At 47.9% G+C, this 25,140-nt stretch overlaps 1 protein-coding gene across 5 annotated transcripts in view; it reads right to left on the reverse strand.

The window, feature by feature from the left end:
- Positions 1-25,140, reverse strand: part of CSMD2 (CUB and Sushi multiple domains 2) — a 302,978-nt gene that overhangs the window by 94,928 nt on the left and 182,910 nt on the right. For all 5 annotated transcript variants that reach the window (XM_054802279.1, XM_054802278.1, XM_054802277.1 and 2 more), the window contains 12 exons: positions 23,442-23,768; positions 21,025-21,219; positions 18,366-18,504; positions 17,457-17,644; positions 16,879-17,067; positions 16,539-16,655; positions 10,541-10,756; positions 8,212-8,400; positions 4,036-4,205; positions 2,297-2,453; positions 1,720-1,911; positions 267-393 (listed from right to left, as the gene is read on the reverse strand). In XM_054802279.1, the coding sequence (XP_054658254.1) occupies positions 267-393; positions 1,720-1,911; positions 2,297-2,453; positions 4,036-4,205; positions 8,212-8,400; positions 10,541-10,756; positions 16,539-16,655; positions 16,879-17,067; positions 17,457-17,644; positions 18,366-18,504; positions 21,025-21,219; positions 23,442-23,768 (2,206 nt within the window). The remainder of the gene's footprint in view (positions 1-266; positions 394-1,719; positions 1,912-2,296; positions 2,454-4,035; positions 4,206-8,211; positions 8,401-10,540; positions 10,757-16,538; positions 16,656-16,878; positions 17,068-17,456; positions 17,645-18,365; positions 18,505-21,024; positions 21,220-23,441; positions 23,769-25,140) is intronic.

Below are 25,140 nucleotides of genomic sequence, written 5' to 3' on the forward strand. Positions count from 1 at the left end.
ATACAGTAATACCACAGGCAGCAACAGGAAATACTCCTCACCACCCATGGCAGCATAGCTGTTACTGGCACAGGCCAGACGGGGCTGAAAAGCTGATGAGAAAGGAGAAGTGATGTCCAACCTGGCAAGGAGATAAATCCTTCCTTGGGACTCTCAAAGCGACAGGGCATTCCCTCCACTTGCCTTACGTAATTATTGATCTACTTCTGGACAAATAAGCTGTATATGGAAAGAAAAAGAAGCTACAATAACTTGGTCCAACTCACCCTATCGTGCAACCAGCTTCTGCCTCTATTGTCCAAATACAGTTCAGATTATGATCGTAGGGCGTTGGGTAGCCAGGAGACAGTATCCGTCCTGACGACTCTCCCTTGATAGTACCCCCACACTCAGCTGAAAGAAACATATGGGTTAGCGAGAAGATTCATGACATTACGGTTCTTACTTGGCAACAACGCAAATCACATCCTACGAATACAACAGGCAGTATTTCTTCCCATTTAAAGAGGTTCTTAAAGCCTACAAAGATAAAGAGAGTCATTTAATTCAGCTAAAAGACTGAGTTATGAGAATAACTCTGCGATTCTGTGCACCTTCCTAACACCTGACACGCTGTCACGGCTTCCCTCCACCTGACTTTGTAGTGAGTAAAGGCAGCCCCTGCCAGCATCCTGCTTTCCCCGATTCACGCGTGGGGTGAAAGAGCTCAATTCTTCTGCCTGTATCTGCAAAAAGTCTTAACGATTCATCGGTGTGATAAAATGAAGTAGCCAACATACGTTTCTAATAAACGAACCTCAAAAGAACGTGAGGATTTTGAATACATTTTTGTAACGTATCCATTAAAATGCTGTTGGTTTCCATGTGCTCACACAGACACAACCATTGATATGTAATACATGTAGAGCAAAAAGGGTAATGGTTAAGATGATGCATAAATCACAGAAATTTGTCTTTTTACCTCAATAATCAAGGCTAAAATTCAGCAGAGAGTTACCGCATAAAGAACGGTCCTAACTCTTGGGAGAATACAGAGTGCCAGTGTCTGAGCACATCACTTGTAACCATGAAGGCAGCCTTCTGGTTGTTGAGATCTCTCAGAGGACTAAGTCTGGAAGAATGTCACCATGTCCTGGTAACACTAGCTAATTATGAAATTGTCAAGTAAAAGACCAACCTCATTTAGATACACAAAACTTAGTATCAGAATTTTCCGAGCAAGAAGATATCCTTCTAGAGAGCTACAGGTAAAAGGGAACTCAGGACTTAGCTAAGAAAAGACTGAGGGAATTAAAACCTCTGAGGATCTGGAATCGGATGTCATCTAAACATGACTTTGAACTGTCAAACGCCTGGACACACGTTGCTGTCTGCCATTATCAGAAAGTGCCACTCTGTTTAACACATTTAAGTGAAAGGACAAGGACTGGAAAAGCAGCAGCCTCCTTGCAGCGAAGCAAGAAACCTTGTCAAATCTGTGCTCAGAGCACAGTGTTTCATGTTAAGAGTGCTTGTAGAAGTTTTGAAGAGATCAGCGCTCTCAAGCTGAAGATGCCTTACATAGTATCCTTATCACGGTCTGTAGTAAGGTGGATGGGTGCTATCAGCATCAGAGTTAACATCATCTGCATTAGCAGAGGAGGAAGGAAGGGTGTTCAGCGCGATGCCCACAAGCAAAGTGCTTGTTAGAGGACGTCTGAAAAACAAGAGTTGTCTCACCTACGCAGGTTGGCAGGGGTTGATCCCAAGCTCTCCGCTCCCCCGTCAGGCAGACCAGCACCCTGCTGCCTCGCAGGGTATAGCCAGGGTCACAGCTAAAGGACACAGAGCTGCCAGCAAAGTGTCCCTCGTCATGGACCTTGTAGCCGAACTGTGGGATGCCAGGGTCCTCGCATTTAATGAGTTCGAAACCTGGAGTGGGAGAAACAGCATCTGTTTTCATCAGGTATTTAACAGCCACGAGATATTAACACAAGATCATATTAATATTTGCTTCTTAAAATCATTTGCTGGAGAGAAAAAACACCATATTGAAAATTAATATTTTTTAATTAATATTTGAATGAGATCCCAGAAATCTGGTATCTCAGCTTCGATCCAAAGCTTCTGTATCACCACTGCCTCATTCACCACAGAAAAGGTTTGCCAGCAGAATCGTCTCCCCAACTCCAATTCCACTTTAGACTACAAGCTCTTCATGGAAAGGACTGTTTCCTCTGGCCGTGCAACCGTAACACGAAAATACACCATTACACCTCAGATTCCCACCTCACAAGCACATGGGCCTAAGACTTACTAGAAAACTGCAGCTCAAAGCCTTTACTGGTGTTCTCGCTGTTGGTGATGAACTCAAGCCACATGCTGCTGGAAGTGCTGTTGATGCTGGTGCCGAGCATTTCGGCGCGGCTGAAGGAGCCCAGCAGGCGAGCAGAGCTATTGCTGCCGTCGTAGACCTGGGAGGAACAAGAAACACGTACTGGAGAACATTTTATTTGCTATCAGTGCAGGCAGGAAAAGTTACTTTGAAGCCGGTGAAATTATCCCAATTAAGAATCCGACTTGACGAGGCTTCACGATGCTGCTCACCTGAGGAGCAGGATCCACACCCCGGAGGAGCCGCATCCTTCTCCTTACACCTGAGCTTGTACCGCACTCAGGGCTGCGTTTTCTGAACTAAGCTGCTCCAGAGGTGCAGCACAGCTACTGGGAAGAACATTTTCTTCCTACAATGACTCAGAGGTGTGCCTTGACCCCGCCATCATTTAAGAAAACACTTTTTTTTTTTTTTTTTTCCTTTCTTTCAGATAGTGTGATTCTCTATGAGGATAAAGTGCAACTTCTCACTAGTGGAGATTGATAGTAACTTTCCTCAGGAGCAGATGAGAAGCTGATGACAAACCTGTTGAGGGAACATAATTTCTTTCACAATGAGCATATTCGTTGCATTAGCTGGAAATCTCTCTTTCCAGTCATTTGTGAGCTGAAAATATGTGGATTACACCCATCTCACAGTGGAGGAGTATGGCACTTAAATAAGGACAGAGGCGTTCTCTGGGAAGATGGCTTAGCACAGCAGCACACATCTTGTAGTATTAATGCCTCCTACAAAACCATTTCTTTGTGGTTAATAGAAACTCAGCCTGGATTTGTCTCCTCCTATATAGAGTCCTGAAACTTGTAAATGCAGATTAATCTAAGACCAAGTATGGGAATGCTGAAGAGCTTCAGTCTCGAGTTCTGAATTTAAATAAACCCCTTTTTGGAACAAATCAGCCTTGATTCTTAAAAACACTTAAAAATAATGCCAAGAACCTCACACTTCTTCATGTGTTAACAGTTTCCCCTGTACAATTACACAGATAAGAACTGAAGTTTAGCTACAAAGGAAGAACCCCCGGCATTCCAACAAATCTCTGCATCTCAGGGAAGCCTTCACAGCAGAGGATGCAGCGATACAGCAAAGATATCTATGTTTTTAATGGATACAGAATTTGTTTATGCATCCATCTGCAGAAGTGGAAAGGACATGCACTATTGTCCTGGTGCTGCCAGAGACAGCTACGAGCTGCTGAAGTTCAGAGGCACCAATTCCCTAGAATTACAGAATACGTTTTTAAGCACAGCAAACTAACGCAGAGCAGTGACACACGCTGATCAGACAGCGTCCCTGGGCTAGAAGATATTGTTTCATAGATGCATCGCCTCGTGTCTCGCTCTAACCTCCGAGGGGCCAGATGCAGACGGATGCTGGCCCAGCTGCCTGCCCCAAGTTCACTCTGGGTCCCAGGAATTTTGCTGCTGTCTTCCCGACGGCCGTGCCAGCCCCTTAACGACACAGCAGTGACCGCCGGTCACCAGCAGTCCTGGTGAGAGACTCCGCCGGAGATTATTGGCACTGTCAGCACTGCCTGGGCGGCATTTTCCAGAGGTCAGTCTCATCTAACTCCATTAAAACTTTAGAAGCTCACTCCCCTTTCAGATCCTGCCCTCGTTAGCAGCACAGTAGCGTTTCATGGCTAGAGACAGAAGAATTACCTTGAGGACATCTCCTGCCTCCAGTTCAAAAGTCCTGGCTTTCAGCTGGATCCCCTTTCCTGGCTGGGTCTGGATGGAGTAGATGCACTCGTGGTTGTTGTTATAGTTTATTGGATAGTTGGGGGACAGCAGGACACCTTGGGTTCCAGTTACGGATGAACCACATTCAGCTATATAAAGACACAAAAGCACATTTTAATAACCGCACGCATATTCTAGCCATACAACACATGCAGGCGATTCCTCCAAACAGCCACAGATGCTCACTCCTTCCTACCCCCACCTGCTAACACATCCACGGACGCTATTTCCAAGTGCAGTCAGCAAACAAAGCAGTACTTCGTAGCACTTCTATCATCCTTAAACCTCAGGTGCCTTACAGAAGAGATTAACATCCTCTCCTTAAATGGGTAGGGAAACTGAGTCACAGAAAGTTGGCATGTTCAAATGCTATCTTGGGATCCAATTCAGAAAAACATTCAAAAATCCCTGGAAAACCACCACCTGCTCAACACAGTGACTGTGTTTATGTTCCTTCCTCATTCATGAACCAGAAGGAAAATAAAAAGGTATTATTAGACTGAAATATTTAAAGCCTTTGCCCATGTTTATACAAAGCTCATTGTATACCTACACATAGTGTATGAAAATCATAGCGTTCATTCAACAGTCAACACAGCACACCACTGACTGCTGGCACCAACGTGCTGCAAGTGCCAGAGCTCTTTGTGCAGAAAGATACACTTAGTGAAACTTCCAAATAATTACAAATTATAAAGCTATGTCTGAATTTCAAAATCTTCCCCAAAATAATTTCCTGAAAGCTACGAGGGCAAAATTCGACCTTATTTGTTGTTAATGCTGCCCTCAGCTCTCCAGTTCGTCATTTGACCGTATTTCAAAGGACCTCTTGTCCCTTGCTCCCTGTGTTTTTCTCTTCCCGGCTTTGCAGCTAACAATTACATTCGTTCCCGTTAGAAGAAGAGTGAAAACCAGAGATCCTCTTGTCTCCCAGTTTCAGAAACTAGCTCCAATTTACATATCTCTGTTTCCTCCCAAAACGTCACTCAAAGAACCGCAGTGGGCTCAGGTTTTTCTGTGGCATGGACAAAACTGACCTTTCTTGTTCAAAAGACAAGGGGCTGGGGACAGAGGAGGAGATGCTGACGTGGGAACCCCTCTACACCTCCTGCTCAGGGAACTGGAAGGACAGGGGTAGTTAATGTTACGGCAGTTGTTCCTCCCTTCCCTGAGACAAGTTTATGTCCTATGACAGGTTATAAACTGCCACGATTTAGGAAAGAAGGAAATAAGGAAGGAAATAAGGAATGAAGTCCTCTCCCTGTTGTTACTCACTACAACCCGCAGTCTCTGTTCCATTACATTCTTCTAGTACAGCTTCTCTGCTCCTTCACCAGATCTGCTTCCTTTTCTACTCTGCGTAGTGTGAACAGTCTTTGATTTTGGGCCAGATTTGAAGTTAGAAGATTTGTGTGACTCGAAACTTGGCAGAATGATCCTCTTTAGAGAAGGAAGAGGATGACAGCTTTGGAGGTTCAACCTGTCTCAGATGTCAGGAGATCTGGGTTTAACGCTCCTGGAAAAAAGCAACAACCCATCCCTCACCTCTGTATTTTATGTACTTTAACAGCAAGCTTTTAAGGACACAATCCCCTTCTCGCATGAACATGCCACAGCACGTGTAAGAGGACTGCTCTGGGCATGTCTTTACTCCATGAAGTAGTGAGCAGACACGCAAGTGCACCTGAGTGCAAGACTGCGATAGCACTGAGCTCCACCGCAGCTCACGGGACGACGTGAAAACGAGCTCTTACTGGCCGTTATCACAGGGAGGAAGCAAAAGTCCGCAACGCTCGCATACAGCATGAGGGCTTACTTGCCAAATGGCATCCAAAGGATGTCCTCCTTAGAGGACGCCTGCTGCCAGCAGTTGCTGCCTTGTCTGAGCACCTGATTTCAGCTAGGACCATTGCAGCCTGTTTGCTACATATATATACACACACACGCGCGCAATCCCCCAACACGTGTAAATCTGCCTTGCAGCCACCATGTGTTTAGGATTTTTTGTTACTCCCTGATTAGCTCCCACATGAGCAAACCATGAATCGCTGTTTTCTCAGCGTGTTTACCCTGAAAGATTTTCAGCTGTAAAACACTGGCTCCCTGTTCCTTTGAGTCCTGGCGCTTTGTATGCACGCCCGGGGAGAGTCACTCCAACTTGCCCTGAAAACAGCTTTTCTGATTAGCTAGCTCTGCCTCGTCTCCTTGAGTCCTTCACAGCGTACAAAGTTGCCGGAGCTGAGGGAAGCCATCAGGGTGCATGGGTGGCTTTCTGCACCGACTCCGCCACCTCTGCTGGTCCTCCAAAAAAGCATGAGGGTTAAGGAAGGAGGCGGCGGCAGATACACCAAAAGGAGGCACTTTGGAGGCGACTTTCTCCTCCCTTCTTGGCACGTATGAAAAGGACATTCGCTTTAGCGCAGATGATGCAGGGAAGATGCTGGAGACATCGCCACTTGGGATCCGAAGTGCCCAGCGAGGGGTTGGCCAAAGGAACAAACGTTCTCCTTTCTCTCCGGACCCATCTCTAGAACAGGAATTGAATACAAAGCGTCTGGCTTGTCTGGCAAAAACAATTAAATCTCCCGTGATCTTAACAGGTAAGTCTCCAACATCCATCTATATCCAGGGCGAGCACACAGATCTGAGTGCGCAGCGGGGACATTGGGGACAAGCTGTCACCCTGCCACCAGAGCTCTGCGCATCTCACCAGACAGTGAATTTGACCCGTTATTATAAAACCAACATGCTAATTCAAGCCAGCTGCAGTAGGGAATTGGCAAATGGAAGCCAGCGTGTCCACTTCGTGATGATGTCCAAGGATCAAGTTTAAAGCTTTGTTATGATTCTTTTTGATTTCTATTCCCCTGATTAGCTTTCTCTGCAAGCTGATTATTATTCATGCCCTGAAGAGACTGCTTGTCACAGCAGGATGATGCAACCCTGTGACCTAAGCATTAAGCAGCGCTGGGAAATGCATTCAGCATGACACGACTGAACAGCAAAGCTCAACAGACTGAGAAAGTAGCCTGGCTCTTGCTGGGATGCTCTCTTTGCAATGGCCTTCAAAGGTCACCAACGCGGAGCAGGAAAATCTACCTAGCAGGCTTCACCAGAGTGAAAACAGGTAAGAGATCTGGTCTGCCCGATTTGAACGAATCCTTCATGGCTCTGGGTGAGCCCGGCGGCAGCGGAGCACTTGATAGTTTCCTACTTACTAAACTGTACAACAAAAAAACCCGTTAAATCTTTTTACAGAGGCCTGAAGCATCCTTCTTCCTTTCTGCGGCACATTGCTACTTTTGTACTTTCACGCCAACGGTTGCGCTCGGAGGGCACCGTGGGCTGGGCTTGGGGCGCTCTGCAGACCTTGCCAGACAAGAGCGTCTGTAGCCCATCTGCATCAGGGACGGCAGCCAGAAACAGCTCAGTGTTGCAGACAAATTCTTCCTCTCCTCTATCCTTACATTTATTTATTAGTGTAAATAATGCCTGGAGGGGTTGCAAAAAGGACTTGCAATAGTTAGGAGGAGAGGAAGGGAAAAGCGTAAGGTGCAAGAAACCTCTGGAGGGTAAAGGAGAGGTAAAAGCCAGAGGGGGTTTCCCAGAGACAATCACGCTAATGTGGAATTTCATTGCTTAAGATCACCCACCCAGAAGCAGCTTTCGTATGTCTGGACTATGAAGCTGTACAGCATTCCGATTCAAAGGGAGGATGGCCTTAAAACCACGGTGGTTTACAGAAACTATCCCAAAAGGGATGACAGCTCTCCCACGGCCCGCGACGCATTCGCTTGTACAACCACCGGGGCTCACCCGCAGCACCGCGGAGGGGCTGCCGGGACACGGGGCTTCTGCTGTGCGCGTGGGGCTCCCCAACCCGGGAGAGGACCGCAGCCCCTCCGCCTGCCCCTCCCGCCCCCAGACACAGCTGCAGGGCTGAAAGCTCCTTCCAGCTCCCTCTCGCCCTTCCCTGCACCAACCACCCTGCGAGCTGAAAGATGCCGCCCTGGGGGATGCCACCCATCCCCGCCCACCGAAACAATCCAGCACAGCGGAACCAACCAAGCAAAATGAAAGCACATGACCACCTACCAACACACCTTGGCAGAGGCGAACTCCACACACGCCGTCTCCCCCCGAGGCAGGTGATGCGGGATGCGCCCTCCAGCCGGTACCCGGGGAAGCAGGAAAAGGTGAGGACATCCCCCACTCCGAACTGCAGACCCTTTCTGATGCTGTAGGCTGGGACCTCCGGCTCGTCACAGGGCTCCAAATCGTATTCTACAGGGGACAAACGGACACTGACAGAACGGCAGGGTGACACCTTGTACCCCCTTTCTCCCCAGTGAGGGTACCCCAGACCCTGAACACGAGGATGAGGAGGGAGCTCTGAGTTTTGATCCAGCTGCAGCGAAGCTCTGCAGAGGAAGCATCCCTGCAGGACACAGGTCCTCTCCGAGCCACGACGACCAGCTTGGGTTTTGCTCGCAATGTGCAGCCCCGGGGTGTCGCCAAGATCTTGACTTAAACCAAAACACAACAGGTTTCATTTTCTGTCACTGTTGTCAGACAACGGAGAAAGTGGCATCAGTGGCGACAAAACACGATGGAAATTTGTCATTCTCCCTCTGGTTTAGTCAAATGAAGATGAATTGATCCGGACGGGATTTCTGCTGCCTCTACATTACTAATCCCGAAAACGAATGAACACAGCCTCCTGCTTGGGGAACGCAAGGGAACATTTAAGCTGCTGCTAAATGAAAGGTCGTGTGGCATTATGGCTAATAGCCAAACGTACGTCTTCGACCACAAAATATTTTGAAGGAAACCTGTTTTGAGGGTTGTTCTTTTTTTGAATAATAACGGACCTGCAAAGTACAAGGTATGTACATATAGATCTAAAGGAAGCTAAAAATATAACTGACTCCCATTTTAATTTTCCAAGAAAGGAATAATGTCCCCAAAGACATTAAAAATAATAGTTATAATTAGATAATGTGAGGCAATTTTTTTTTAAGGCAAAAAGCCATTTCTCCCCCCGCCCCCATCAAAATGAAAGTTAATTGGAAACTTTGACTAGTTTCCACAGAGTATCACATGCAAATCCCTGACGTCCAAGGCCAGAACAAAGGTATCGGAGACCAGTTCTCTCCGTGCAGCAGGTTTTATCTGCATCTATGGCAACAGCTCTGTCCATCAAAGACGGCAAGCACTCCAGCACCGAGCTCCGCAATAGAAACGGTCCTTTCTCTTCCACGCCAGCAGGCTGAATCTGCTGCCCTCAGGACTACGAGGTATGCTGAGATACAGAAAAGAACAGCAGCAAAACAATAAGCTTTTGTCCAGTAGCTGATTGTTTTACAGAATGGCTTGTCGGGGCGCTCAGGCAGTAAAGATGACATTTTCTGAAATGTCTGCACAGGCAAACACTTGGGCAGACTTCATTTGTAGGACTTCGGGTTAAAGGACACAGATAAACGCCTTGAGCACTTCAGCTGGAGATTACCCACGCAAAGCGATTATTTACAAGTGCGACGACCTGTTCCGCACAGGCAAACGTGCCTTTATTTGAGTCTCTCTCCAAGAGCATCACGCACACGCTACTTTTCATTGGCAACTTCTGCAAATGTGGAATTTCATTTGAAGAAACCAGTGTTTTGTATCATCGCAGGCAGTCAAAGCCTGCATCTTGCGCACAGCCAGATCTTCACCGGCACAGCAGGGGCGAGAAGGGTTGCTGTGGTCAGCGAAACCCCGCATCCCTCGATGTCCCGCTACGCGCCCCCGGAGGTCTGCTTTCATCTGCTATTATAGCAGGTCAATTAGAGGAGGCCCAGCAAGAGAAAATGCTGTTTCCAGTTCTCCCCAGCAATGCCCGCGCGCTCATGGAAAACCCGGCCTAGGCTGCACGTGGCACGTGTTACCTCTAGGACAGGCTGAAGCCAGCTGCAGAGGCTGGGCCATGGGATGAGCGTCCAAGTGGAGCAATGAACCAAAGGAAAAAAGAGAGACCAGATGGACAATGGGAGTGACCAGCTCTGCCTTGCTCCTTATCCAAGAAATCCAGATTGCTCGACCCTGCCTTCCAAAAGATCCCATCTGTCCCAGCTTCCCATGTTGGAAATGGCAACACTGTACCTACTGCAGTGATTTTCCTCTGATAAACGGAGGAGGAAGGCATCTGGAGGAGAGAGGGAGAAGCATACCCCAGGGAAATGCGAGCTGAAACACCATGGACAGAGCAGAAAAGATGACCGCGTGAGGAGGGAGAAGGCAACGAGCATTTACTGGGGTAACAAGAGGAGCGACCGTCAGTGACCCAAATCGTGTGCACTGCATCAAAAGAAAATCATTCCCAAGATTTGCAGAAAAACAGGGAGGAAAGAGAAAGAACAAAGTCTTTGTCCACTCCTCCTCTTACCTGAGAAGGTGATGTTGAAACCCTCATAGGACATGGAGAAGTCTGAGATGAAGCGAATTTGCGCAGAGAAGTTTCCGAAGAGCCCTGCGCTAAGCGGGGCAGGGAGACGAGAGCCCGTCAGTTGCTTCAGCGGCTGAGCAAAGCTGGTATTTTCGGTGATTAGGAGGTAGTCGTGGCCGTTCTCCAAGTGAAAGGTATGAAAGGTGAAGAACACACCTGCAGGGAAGGAAAAATAGCGATGGCTTCAGCCAGCAGCGTTCATACGGCACCCCTTCGTACCAGGGCCAAAGCCGCTCTCCTCTCCCTGGGACGACACCGGCACCGATTCCCCGATTTCCAGAAAGAGCAGCCCAACCAAGAAGGAAAAGCACGCTGAAAAGCGCGGGCACATTTATGTTGGAAATGAAATAGATGAAAAAAAGTAAAACAAGGGTACAGTACAAAGCCCAGAACAGAGAAAGGCAAGTAAGATCTTCGATTCCCCTGCCTTGGTAATGCAGGAACAGAGATGACACAGGCTCGCTCGAGGGACAGAGCAGCAGAAAGGACCGAGCCTGGCAGCTTAGAGGAGTATTTTATTTTAACAGTGTTGACCTTTAGAAGGGTAGCAAGAACAGCAAAAGCTGTAGTTGTGAGGACTTGAAAACAACAAAAACAAGTTATGTTCAGGAAAGAATTCATACCTAGAAAAACAGGACTTAAGCAAAGTATCAAGGTCAGAGAGGCTTTTCCAGAACACGAAGTACACCAGCAGCGTGACCGCAGGGACTTCCTACACCGGGGCCGAATGCTGGTCCCCAGGGGTTCCAGGACACAGGAGTGATCCCACACAGACCCGCGTTTCCTCAGCCACGTACGGCTCGTAATCCGTCCCCGTGCATCTCCCAAGTAAGGGACACGCCACGCAGCCACCTCCCTGCAGCAGCACCGTGGGAAGCGACGTGCGGCCGCTGCAGAGCTGGGCATGGCACGCAGCGCCGCTGGCCCAGGTCTTGCCAGCCGTAGCAGATCTTAGAAGCGAAGAGAATCCCACACTTCTAACCACATCATAGTGACAAAAATAAAAACCACAACAGATCCAGCCAGAGAAAGAAAACGCACAGGAAAACTATTTTGTCTCTTCTTCCAAATGCAATTTCAACAATTTGAAACATTTTGGTGAGAAGGCTGTGACCTTGCTGCATTTGTAAATGAACAAGAAAGGAGTAATGGGTTACTTAAAGTATCCTTCACACCTACAGACACAAAATAGTAAGTACTTCAGGCTTTTGCAAAAGCCTCCAACTAGGTGATTTTTCATGCTGGAATTCAAACGCAATTAGAAACACTTATTCTCTGGAAAATAGTTCCGTCTTTCAAAAATAAAAACCGGCAGCGACAGCTTTCAGAGAGCAAAGCAAGGCAGGATCTTCTATCAGAAACCCTGTCACATTACCGTCACACAAAGTTAACAAGCTAAGGCGATGCCTAGCAATAAAAAAGCCTCTTTGCGTTTATATGGCTGCTTTCATCCCAAGATCTCAGCACACTGTCTGAATATCACAGGGCAGGCTCCCAAGCCCCTGCTCACGCCAAATTGGGCTTCACACTCCTCATAACCCCACTGAACTCGGCAGGGCTATTTGCAGAGAACCAGACTCCTCCACGCAAACACAAGCGCTGTGATCTGGTCTTCATTAGGCACAGTCAGAGCCCAACCTCCTCGCACACATCAGGAGCGCCCAGTGGCACGACCAAGTTATTTCATTTAAGCCAATGATTAACAGCACGGAGACGGCCAGCCCGGGGAGACCCGAGGGCTGTCTTGTCTTGCTCTGCATCCCATCTCTGCCAAAGTACGGCATCAGCTGCCGCAGAAGCAAGCGCAGGAAATCTGTAAATAAGGATCAGAGGAATAAACTCCCTCCTTGCTTCCCATTCCCCATTAACTTCTGGAGATCAGGATGAGACCAACCTAGAGACTGATTAAAGCTCCGGAGCATGAGATTTAATATCCATCCCAACAGTTTTTTTTGTCAGCATCAGATTATAACTCTGAATATTCCATTTATCCCTATGTCTATCCAATTTCTTTCTGAAGGTTTGCTGCTCGCATGCAAGCGGTTTCCTTCCAAGAACCGAAGGACAGAGAGGTTGGTAACCGATACAAAGCCTTTCCCACAGAAATCCCTGGACTGGGAAGGAGCAGGGCTCACAGGACATCTCAGCTGCCCTGTCCTCTCCCCATCTTTATCCCCGCCACGCAGCTCCCGCACCTTGCTAACCTTCGGTGTCCCAGGCAGAAGTATTTGTGTGGCTCAGGGCTTAATGATGCCCAAAAGGGGTCTCGACTTTGACAATTCCTTCCTTATATCCAGGTAAATATTACACGGAGCCTGGCAGAAAATTTTTAGTTCCACCGTTCTCCCCGCAGAATTCCACGCAGGCAGGAAACGTCTAACCGTTTCCAAATGGTGCTTGTTCTTACCAGCTGTCTGACCTGTTTTGGCCTGAAAACTTGGAGACACACAGCGAATACAACATGTCTTTAAGTTTTCCCTGCCTATCAACTGACAGTAAATTTACACCCTCGCCTTTACAAAACCCGGTCTAAGGAACAGAAATAACAGCACTCCGCCGAAATCACCACAGCACCAGGGAAAGAGAAGCACAGTTCCGTGCCCAGAGCTGGGAGGGCAGCCCCTGGCTCCAGGGCTTTTGAGACAACAACTCCAATCATGGGCACGAGGCCTCTCCAGCAGCAGAGCCAGTTAAGGGCTGTGTAACTGTAGTCATAAGGGCTAATTACAAACTCATTTCAAAGGATTTGTGACTCTGATTAAACCTTTGCTCTGGTCTGAAATTTACTGTGGCACAAAACGTCTCTGTAAGTGCAGGGGCTTTTTTTCCGTTCTCTGTAAAAGAAACAACAAAACAAATTATAAGGAAAAGAAATCACTTTGAAGTTCTCAGATTAAAAATAATAGTCTCTCTTTAAGCTTTTAAATACCTTTAAAATTAAGCTGCTTTTAAACTCAAATTGCACAGCTCGTGAGTCCATAAAGTAAATCAGTGTCTGCAGTCACATAAAAATAACTATTATAACAACCAACTTGCTTCAACGAGGGGACTCGTGTGCTGGCCACGTGCGAGATGTTCATAAAGATCTGGGAGTCAGTAACTTGAGACCGGCTTTTATGCCGCAGATCGTCCCTGCTCGGGTGCTGGCTTGGCAGCGAACAGCCCGGCGGACTGGGGGGCACCAGCCCTGGACCCTGTTCTGGGTTGTGGAACTGAAAGAGTCCCCAGGCCCGGGACAGCAGCAGCGCCGCACGCCCAGTAAGGCATTAGTGAAGTAGGTATGGGCAACGTAAAGCAAGAAAACTCAGGTACGATGGCAAACATTTAAGTCATGTACATGCATCCCCTGCTTGCAGCAGAATTGTTAAAGCTTCTGGGTTTAGCAAGCACCAAATTCGCCCAGTGATGACTGAGGCACCCAGCGGTCCCCAAGAACAGGGAACCGAAAGACAAGGACAAAGCACAGAGAGAAGGCTCTGCACTGCGAGGGCGCTGCCGAGGAAGTTAGCTGAGAATGGGGCTCGGTTACGCCTTTTTTAAAGCCTGTTCTGTTCTCCAAGGACTAAATTCATCCCATTTCAGCAGCTACTGCTCTGACTCAGGATCACACTGTTCCACTGCTCTTCGCTGAAGAACGAGAAGCAACGTTGCAGGAATGCTGAAGAGAGCTGGGAGAAGCTTGTTGCGATGCATTACGCAGCAGTTTAACACTGCGACAGCAGGGAACGCAGATCACTGAGATGGAATGCTGTTGCAAGAGAAAGGATGTGTACATACGCGTACGCATGGGTACACACACTCCCACCAACGCAGCCCAGCGTCTAAATACATTTCAACATCTTCCACAAAGCGCTAGAGAAAAGGACATCCATCTCTGTTCACCTCCTCCCTCCGTTGCCCTGGTAAATAAACAACTCACCTGAACTACAGGGACAAGGAAGGAGAGGTTTTCCTGACACGTAGCTTGGCTATATGCCAGCTTATTATATCCGTACAACGTCCTCTGGCTATCCTCTCCTCTCGCCCTAACCTCTAACTGAACTTGGAGATTTCCTGCAGCCACGCAGCTGCCTGGGTGAAGCTTTCCTAGCCCAGAAAGCTCCACAAGTGCAAGAAGGGTGATTCTGCCCGGGGGCGAAGCGCTGCAGAAGGGCACCGGTGCAAAGAGAGGGATCCCACCGTGTGCTGCCCTTCGATCCCAACGAGCTCCTGGAGAACAACCTCGAAGGAAGGATACCAGCAGTGGGTAAGGAGAGGGATGAAAATACCAAACAAACCACAGTACGAACACGCTCCTTTCATTGGTATGGAGGAGTTTCTTACTTTAAACCCTCGACTTTTCTCAGAATCTTATCCTGACCTTTCCAGCACAACCCGATAGGTAAGAAGAGCCAAAACTCTTGTCAAAGGCCTGGAGACCCATAAATTTTCACTACAACTAGCTGGATTCACAGAGCAGCTCACGGTTTGATTTTCTAATATTCAATACCTGTGGCTAAGGCTATAGAACTTCTGAAACAGCTAAACCTAGGACCAGCTCTTCTGCAAGCTCAATACCCAGCTTCTCCTAATGTGACAAACATGGTCCGGTTCAAGATGTTCAGATCCGGGGCTGAATTCTTTGGATGATCCCAAACAGCGTCGCACTGAACCGCTCTAAGGGATGTGCCGCTTCCTGCACTACTGAATTGGCCACAGCAGGATCTTTTAGGGGACAGGGGACAAAAAGCCCCTACCCTTGCGTAGGCGTACCTCCGCTATTTGAAAACGAGCCGTGTTTTTTCGAGCCTTGCTCAGCTTGGTCAGAAGACATTCTTCTGATGTTGGCATAAAAGCACACAGGCCATCAGAGTTGCACTTTCTCATATAAAAGAGTGTCAGTTTGCTGTGTTGTGCTTAGCTTAGCTACAGGATAATACAGTGTCTCATCCAAGAGCTGAATCCAAGGCAGAGTGGATTAATGAAGAGTGGATTGCTGATACTCAACAGAATACTTTTCACAGCATGCGATGGTTCCCTTAATGCACTGTGCTGTTCACTGACAAGTTTATTTGCTGTAATACAAATGGTATTTGCAAAATTGGCTCCTGATAGCTCCCGTCGTGCTGATATCCGGTACGACGAGACAGTTATATAAGAGTGCATAAAGTTACATAAAGGGTTTATACCCTTTGTGCTTACCCCAGGCAGATAACGACTGGATCAGGAGAAATCACCTCCCGCCCTTGTATGTAAAACTTGCTCTCTAATCGTCAATGATATATTTTCTTGAAATTTTCCTCCAAGACAAAAGATCGGCCTGTACCGCCCAGGAGATTGGACTAAACAGATCTGCACTTTGCCTGTGCTGGCAATACTCCTAGCTAGTGGGGAAATGAGAGCTGCAGAACTAGGACAGAGCCGGGAACGAGTTCTGTCCCATGCCTGGAAGTGATTTACTACATGCTTCCGCTTTGCCATCTGTAAAATGTTATACAGATAGTGATCCAGCACTGCAAAGAAAAATAAGGCTGAAAGTACAATTGAATCCCAAACGTTACCGCAGCGGTGCCAGTGGCAGCTCCCCTTTGCTCTGTGTGGCATCACTAGCAATACCAGGTATCCAAACACCTGCTAACTGTCCAGAGGATACTGCCACCGAGGTCTGAAACCAGAGATAGCGCCTGGCACAGGCTCTCAGGTTTGGGGGTTTGATATCGGACCGTTTTTCCCTCTTACCCCTCTCCACTTTAAAAGGATTAAGAGATGTGACGCCAAAAACCTCTGCCTCTTGTCCAGTGACAACGTTTGGATGGTGGCAAGAATGGCAAGTGGCCAAGCACATGGGCACCCATCATCACTGAGACAAACTCTCGGTGTACACAGGGAGCACTTGTCTCCCACTGACCACCGCCCTCCAGTCCATCTCTAAGACCACTCTGAGCTGAAGGCTTCTCACCTTTTCCATGTGACGTCTCTATTGTCCACGTGCAGTTCAAGTTATTTGGATAAAAATCAGGGAAGCCTGGGGATAAGATAGTGCCACTGGAACCACGAACGTAACCTCCACACAGAGCTGCAAAAAGACAGAGAAAGAATGAAATAATTCAAAACCCATCATCAGCTGGAAGAGTAGCAGTTCTTCTGAATGTCAAAACAAAGCCCAACCCATCAAAATCAAACAAACTCCACAGACCAAATGTCACTGCGAGCTTTACAATTGCTGCTTCACTTTGACAGTAGATCTGCAAACGAAGCGTTTGCCGTCTCCTGCAGATGTTCTGTGCTGCACTCCTTACCCTCACAGCTGGGCAGCGGCCGGCTCCACTGGAAGTTCGGCTCGCACTCCAGGGCTTCGCTGTCACTCAGGGTGTAGCCTGAATCGCAGCTGAACGTCACCAGTGCTCCCACGTAGAAATCATTCCCGTGGCGCTGGCCATTTACTGGGATCCCCGGGTCCAGGCAGTGGTCTGACTGGAGCTTCACAGCTGCGGCAAACAAACCCACCCGTGTCAGACCACTCAGCGGCTGCAGAGCCCACTGCAAGGGGCAGCGATTACATTCGACTCCTCCTATAAGCTCGTTCAAACTCCCACCGACTGTCCCCAAAGTAAGAGGATGACACGGACAGAGGAACTCAACTCTGCCTCCTAAAACCAGTAATATTCTGTAGATGCTAAAACAAAAATATAAAACTCTAAACCACCGAGACGGTCAAAAAGCAGAAACTGCTCCTTCGCTCGCAGTAGCTCCACATTCTGCCGTCGCTGCAGCAGCGCAAACCGCCTGGCAAAGGGGAGAAGCGAGTCCGACGGGGCTCTGATTGAGCCCATTGTGCTGCCGGAGGCGCGTAATTACACGAACAACTTGCACTTACTTTCGTATCGGATCTGAAAGCCTATGTCAGAGTGGCTTTTGTCAGTGGTGAAGAGGAGGTAGAGGTAGTTGCTGGTGCTGATGAGGAACTGGGGCACCTGGGTGCCATCGTAGACACCTATCAACGGGGAAGAATAAGACCGGCCATCTCGCACTTCCAGGGTGTCATAATTCACCTCTGTCTTAAATCTGAAAGGGACACAAGAATATCTCTGTGAAAAAACAACACGGCTAATTTTAATTCACCGCAGTCCTGAACACGCTCTAACGACTAGAAGGCAGCACAGCCGTGGGGCAATCCGTGGGTCCGGTTCTACTGCCCGACCTTCGGCCGGCTGAGCATCTTGGGAGAACACGACATCCCCCTCCTACGCATTCGGGTTTATTTCTGATCCTTCACCTGCTTCATCTGCTGACACCAAACGGTCTTTGCAGCAACGAGCGTCTTACGCTACGTGAACCATCACCTCTCGGACGTACGGACCCAGGTTTGGGAGAGCACAGCCCTCCTCAAACGGTGAAATCCAGGGCAAGTCAAGAGACTCGGCACCCCCGAGTCAGGGCCAGATTCTCACCGCTGCTTCTCCCCGGCAGGCTGAGCACGTGGGAGTTCAGCCTCCGAAAATCTGTCCTACGTCTGTCTAAAATAGCGCTGCAAATTAGCAGGCGTTAGTCAAAACAAGAAGGGAAAAATCACCATTTTCCACTTTTTGTTTCCTGAACGTTAGGTGAATTTTAATGTCTTGCCAGGAGTTAGTAAGGAAAAAAGGAGAAAAAGAGAACCTCACTGCCAAACCCAACGCCGAGCGGCCCCTTCCCTTCTCCTCCCAGGGTGGCTACAACCCCGTGCTGCCGGAACCACCGACAACAACCGCAAATAGGAAACTTTTGAGAAGTCTGGGGTGGGCACCTGTCAAACGTGATCTTGATGGGGTAGCCCGGCTGGGCCTCTATGACCCACGCGCAGCTCAGGGAGTCCTTGTAGAAGCCAGGCCAGCCGGGGGACAGGATGGTTCCGCTGGGCGACGTCAGGTGGCCCCCGCAGGGCGCTGGGGACAAGGGACAGGACACGATTCAGGCGAAGAGCGTCACAGGAGCTGTGGCACCATCGGACCTACCCCTCCCTGCCAGGCAGCATTGTCCTGCAATAGCTTTCGGGCATTGTTGTTTCTCACGTGTTAAAAATAATTGGAACCAGACGAAGTAACGCTGGCTGGTAAGAAATTGCCTTTTTGGCTTAAACTGAAGCTGGAGCAGCCTGCTACTGCATCTGTGGGAGTCAGTATCCTGACCTTGTGCAGCGGCTCTGAGAGGACAGGGTATAATAATAATTATTAGATATAAAAGCAGAGAAAAGTGCAAGGTCAGTTTGCATTTCAGTAGCTGCAGGTGCCAGAAAATCTTTCATACCTGTGGTAATTGAGTCGTGTCTTTTCTTCCACAAGAGACATCACAAGACTATGGCGTTTATTCCACATTGTGGTCCCTTGTGCCATCTCAGAAGCTAAAGGCATATTATTACCTTTTCTGGAAAAAGGACCCTGGCTCTGATGGACCGGAGGTACAATATCCTACAGCCCCAAATAACTGCCACGTATTGTCCTTTAGGAATCAGACAGGATGGAGAAGCGCGTCTGCTCCCGTGAGTTTGTGTTCCCCCTGCCCAGCACTTTGCAGGACTCCTCACCCAGGTGTTTCTGCTGAGCCAAGTCACCGGTGCTGGTCACGCACGGCGGCGTGACCGCGTCGCTGCCACGGCCCCCGCGAGCTCCCCTGGCGCAGACCGAGCCCGTCACCCCGCGGCGCTCGCTGCATCGAGTCCTCGCGGACGAGGGGACCGACCCTGCTCCTCCGGAGCAGCTGCTGAAGCACCGGCCCGGGGCCAACCCTGGTGCCAGCTTTGCACGAGGGGCACGAAACCTCACGCGAGATGTGACCTTAAGTACCTACGGAAGTCTGGGCCTAAGACCTCCCCTGCTGATCTGAAGGATGCCGCATCAAAGTCAGTTGATCCCAACTGGATCTGAACCAATTATTCTGGAACAAGAGGCTCCTTTCTGCCCTAAAGCTACATAATTTCGTGTCAGGACTTCTATCCATCTTTCAACTCTTTTCTTCAGGTCTCTCTCTTTCCCATTAGTTTTTTCAAGCACTAAACAGTATTTTAGATCTAGATACTTCCTCCTTGTTTAAAAAGGCTAATTAAAATGTACGCTTAACCAGGTGCGTATTGGAAGGTCAAAGAAATCACCACTGTGATCACAGAGAAAAAAGCACAAGTTAATGGCATAAGGTTATCAAAGCTTCCAAAGATAAAAGTTGATTAAAAGTGCATTATTTAATGTGTATTTCTCTTCTACACTTACAGATACATAAACTTAAAGGCTCATGCTTGTGAAAATAATGGAAATTCTGAATCAAACCTACAGATATTTCATTGTCAACTGCTTGCATAAGAAAAATTACACGAGAATACAAGAAGTCCAGCTTCTTATCACATAAAAGTTACTGAACACAACTGGTATCTTCTTTCAATCTGAAAGACAATGGACTAGATTTGCGATTTCTGCTGCTCATCCACTTGAACAATGCATGACCAATTACTGAAATTATTTCTCAATATTACAGTACTATTTCTCAGTAGCACAGTACTTGTTATTCAAATTGCTGTAAATACCAGTGCAGGGCATCGCTTCCCTGAGAACAGAGGGCAGAGGAAGACTTTCACTTCTAACGAGCTCTTTCTTCACTTCTCTCTTCCACAGCAGAAGCTTGAAAGGACTAGGAAAAATCTTTGAACTCTGTAATTCAACCCATCTCCCTCATTTCTGGGTTGGCTATCGCAGCTGGTGTTGCAAAGAGATGCAAACTCCAAATTCCTGGCTCCTGACCGCCAGAGTCCATTACACAGGACTGACACACCGCACTGAGATACACCGAAGGTACGTGTGTGCGTACAAATGTTTGCAGCAGTGAGTTCACTTTTCACAGTAAAGATCTGTACCTTTTGCTTCTTTCATTATATAAATATTATGCATTTCACATGTATCAAAAATCAGGACAGAAAAAATATCGCCATGTATCTCTGTTCTTTAATTCCCTTCGTGACAAGAGTGGTAGGGGAGCTTTTAGTCATCAGTAAATTAAAGCCGTTTTTATTAGAAAAACACCTGCCGTAACAAGAACTGAGTTAATACAAATAATACCCATCATTCATGTCACTGAAAATTAGAAAACAGAGTTCAGTGCTTGTGATTATTTACCTGGCGCTTTCTCCTAAGCAAACTCTTCAGTGCAGACAACACCTTCCAGCGCCATCACCGAGAAGCTGAGGGTGAGAACCAAAGTCCAAGAGTCCTTCGGCTCCCAACAACTCTCACCTCTCTGCCTACATGATGGCAAAAGGTCTCCCACGAGGTCAGCGCTGCGTACCTTTGCTGTGGGTTATCTGACCAGGACCTTGACAGATAAAACTATTCTCCTTTTTTCCCCAAAGGCTGCAAACACCGGGGGATCATTCTCCCTCCAGAGCGCACGTACAGACTAGTAGGAAAGCTGGTAAAATTTACCTTCGCATCTGAGCACTGCATTGTTCCAGACCACGTTTCCTTCCTTCAAGATGCAAGTGATGGTTTCCGAGCCATGGGTCCTAATGAAGCCCTCGTCGCAAAGGAAGGACACGGAGCTGCCGAGCTGGAGGCTGTCCCCAAACCGCTTTCCGTTCACGGGCACGCCAGGGTCAGGGCACTCGTTGTGCCGAAACGCTAAGAGGGAAAGATAGTGAATAACTTGTGAATAATAGTGAATAACTTGTTTCCTCTGCCCAATTCAAAAATAAACACGTTGGAACACAAATTTAGGAATTGCACAATAGTTTCACGTCTTTTCTATGGAGACAATAGCACTTGATCTTGTCCCTGGGCAGCGGGCTGTCCTCACGGGGAAGACCAAACAGCATGGACTTGAATTTGGCCCAGCAAAGCTACTGTGTTCCACAGGGACAAGTCTGTGGCAGAACCGTGTCACCCCCTCTTCTCTAAACCGCTGAGACACCCACGGCTGAGTTCCCACCGCTCAACTTTTCATCTAGTTGAAGTCACTTGGAATTTTCTGTTCCCTGTCTCTACCGCAAGCGCTCGTTTGCAAACTCGGAGAGGAAGGATGAGGTTAAAACCGTTTGCCTCCACGAGGTGCTGAAACACAGGGGCCAGAAAAGAGCCTGCAGAACCAAGTTATCTTCTCAGAAACCTTTCACATATGAAAATGCACAAATACTCAAAACAGAAAAAGATTTTTAAAAACTCTAAAAATACCGCAGCGCACACATCTGCGTAGAGGGGACGTAAGTTAACCGTTAATGAGAAAAAATGAAAGCTTTAAGGCCCTGTGGTTAAAAGTAAGGGGCCTCTCAGCGGGTTCTGTGATTGACTGCCATGCAGTCCCCGACCTTGCTTGTCATCGTTACTAGGATAAAATGAAGGACACACAGCAATTACCTTGCTAGGTGTTGAAAAGTTGCGTATGGAATTGCACAGACACAGAGCTCTGTTTAAAGGCCTGCCCTTTTCCAGCAGTTAAAAACTGGGCCGGCCAACCAATCGGAAAGTAAGTCTGTAGCCTTAATTCCCCATTAAGTGCATAATTATGTACTATATCTTCATATGCTAGGAGGTGGTCTTCAGAGATGAGCAGCATATGAAAGATTAAAGCCTCCAGATTAATTACACACACATGCTTTTAATATCTTTAATGCACTTGACCAAATTCAGATGAGTTCTGGATTTCCTACAGAGCATCGTTACTCTTATAATACCTTCTTATATACGCTGCTAAAGGGGAAAACATAAGCTGAATCTGTTCCTTGTGCTCTTGTATCTGTCCCTCGTAGCAATATGTTGTCTCCCTTCTCGTACCCAAACCGAAGGGAAGCGCGGCAAGGTGTCGGAGGAAGGCTCAGGAGCTCCCGTTCGGTAGTTCAAGCAGTCAGAACAGATTAGCTCACACGTACTTAAGAGTCATTTACAGCAATAAAAAAACCTGCCTTAAAAACATCTTCACACAGGGGACAGGCACAACTCCCAACACGCGTACAGACGTATCGGAGATACGTACTGGAGTGTTTCTGGATGAGGCGTCTCCCTGCGCACAGGATCCAGGACTCAATCCTGGGTACGCGATACTACCACACGCAACCTACTTCATCTGATGTACAGCCTTCAGCCTGCTGTACTGTGGCAAATGATTTCTTAAGACCTCTGATTTTTTCTTTTAAACAGAGGATTTGCAATCATAGCTAGAAAGGCTATTAATTTAGCTGTGCCACTAAAGGCTATTATAACAAAGTCATTTATCAGTTCTGCTGAATAGGTTTAATAATGATCTTTAGAAAATTACAGGACAATACGAGGATAAAATTACCATAGCATTCATTTGAGATTTGAAGACTGGACTTACGTGGAGCCAAATACATCTGTAGAAGTTTCAATCCTTTGTATTCTAAGTCATCGCTACATGTTTTCCTTTATCTTCAGAGTCCTGCGTGCTTTTAGGTGTCAGCAAACGATGACAGCACTGACTGATGAACACAACCATCCGAGGTCTAACGGCTCTTCCTGATCTGCATCAAGCTGCCCACAAAGCTGCCTCACCTCAGCGAGCAGAACGGAGGCACGGGGAGGGAGAGCAGACAGCCCGGGTAACGCAGCAAGCTGAGGGGTGGACGGAAGCCCCGGCTGCTCCACGGACAGATACTCCAGGGCCAAATTCTTTCTTTCACTGGACAACACTTAAACTTCACAGCCAGAAAGAACTCGTGCCATCAGCTCTAAGCTTGAAACCAATCCTCAATTACCCAACTACAAACCTCCAATTTTCCGATTTACTCTGGATTTGCAATGGTTTTAGTGAGATCAAACTCTTGCCCGTTAGTCCCCAACAAGAATTCAGAGCTTGAAATGAAAACCAGAAGCAAGGACGGGGCACTTACTGGTGAAGGTTATGTTGAAGCCTCTCTTCTCCATGGAGTGGTCGGTCTGGAACTCCAGCCTGGCTACGTGACCGCTGCTGGTCAGCGAGGAGGGGATCTGGTTTCCTGAGAAGGTCCCCAGCACCGGAGATTCAGCAGTCCCACCGTCCTTCACGGCTAGGAAATCAAACTGAGGCTCCACATCAAAATCATTGAAAGCCAAGTGAATTCGGCTCTCGGGTTTAGCTATAATTAACCAAACACAGTGCAAGCTGCTTCCGTATTCTTCAGGGTAATTTGGTGACAGCACAATCCCAGATGGGGTGGTGAAGTTGAAAAAGCAGGAAACTGCAATAAGAAATCACCATCAATCATGCAGCATGGTGCTCCTACAAGCTGCTCTGCCATGTTTCCCCCTCCCTCTTATCCCTTGAGCTGGGCGATTCCTGCAAATTCCCAACTGCTTTGCTTCTCCGAGACAATTAAAGAAAGGAAGGGCTCAGTGCTCCATTCACTGCCAGATGTCAGTGATTTATTTGCATGGGGAAGAAGTGACTTCAGAGTAGTCTCCGGTCCTGGTTTTGGTTGGTCTCCAGTTTTCCAGCCCAGTAGTGCCCCTCTTTGCAGCAGTGCACTTCCTCACATCCGTGCGGGCTTTGTACCGCGCACAGCGGAGCACGAGCTCCTTTCACTGCGGGAAGAAAGAGTCACTGGGCCAGGTGGGGATTTGGTATTTTGCAGGTGAATTCTCCCGCGTATCCCCGAGAAAAAGCCTACGCAGGCAGCGAACGAGTGACTACAGCTCGTGCAAAATAAAATTGGCATTGAACGAGTTAGACTTTGTAGCAATGTCATCTGTTGGGGCCGCAACTCAGCACAACCTACAAAACCTGAGGTAAGGAACCAACTCGGCTGTTACTCCATGCAGACCTCCAGGCTCCTCTGCTGCTATTCGTACCCAAGGCTTTTCAAAGTGCTGGGTGAACTGCGGGGCAGCGCAGACTTTTCAGGATTTACTTAAAAATCTGCACTTTTAGTTTACCTTTCTGTTTGCTAAATGCAATTTTCACCCATGCCCCTCAACAGATGTAAGGGCGCCCAGGAAGTCCCGCCGCGTTTAGACAAACTCCGCATTGAGACTATCCCCATCCTGGATTAAATATTTGTACGATACAGGAATAAATTGTCAACTCCTTTGCAAAGGAGCTGTGAGTCAATTTGCCTTTGCCTGTCTCCTTGGGCAGCAGTTTGCACCCGTGCCAAACGAGCGCTGCAAAACGGAGGCTGCTGGTTGGTTTTGGTCTTGATGTTGCTGCACTGGGCAAGGAACAGCCCAAGAACCTTCCCGAGCTTCCCCCAGGTCCCAGGGGCTCGGGATAACTCGGAGCAAGCGCTGGGCAGCTGCGATCTGCAGCCCAGGGGTAGGGGCAGCTCCCCTGCCCATTACAAATAAATCACTGACTTCTGCTGGGCTAGCGTGTTACCAAAAAGAGGCATCAAATTAGACTGCCGTTCCCATGAAAATAATTAAAACCAGTCTTAAAATGAAGTTGAGGGGAAGAGTGCATATGAAAAATATCTTTAGCTCTCAAGGGTTTTCAATATATACTGTATTTCAGCTGACAAGGTCCATTAATTTGAAAAAGCGAGGCTGCCTTTTCAGTGGTACCTACCCAATGCTTTTGATATTTTACGTACGTACGCTTTACTCATCCTTTTC

This window comes from Grus americana, chromosome 23 (assembly GCF_028858705.1).
Source record: "Grus americana isolate bGruAme1 chromosome 23, bGruAme1.mat, whole genome shotgun sequence".
NCBI classification, from domain to species: Eukaryota; Metazoa; Chordata; class Aves; order Gruiformes; family Gruidae; genus Grus; species Grus americana.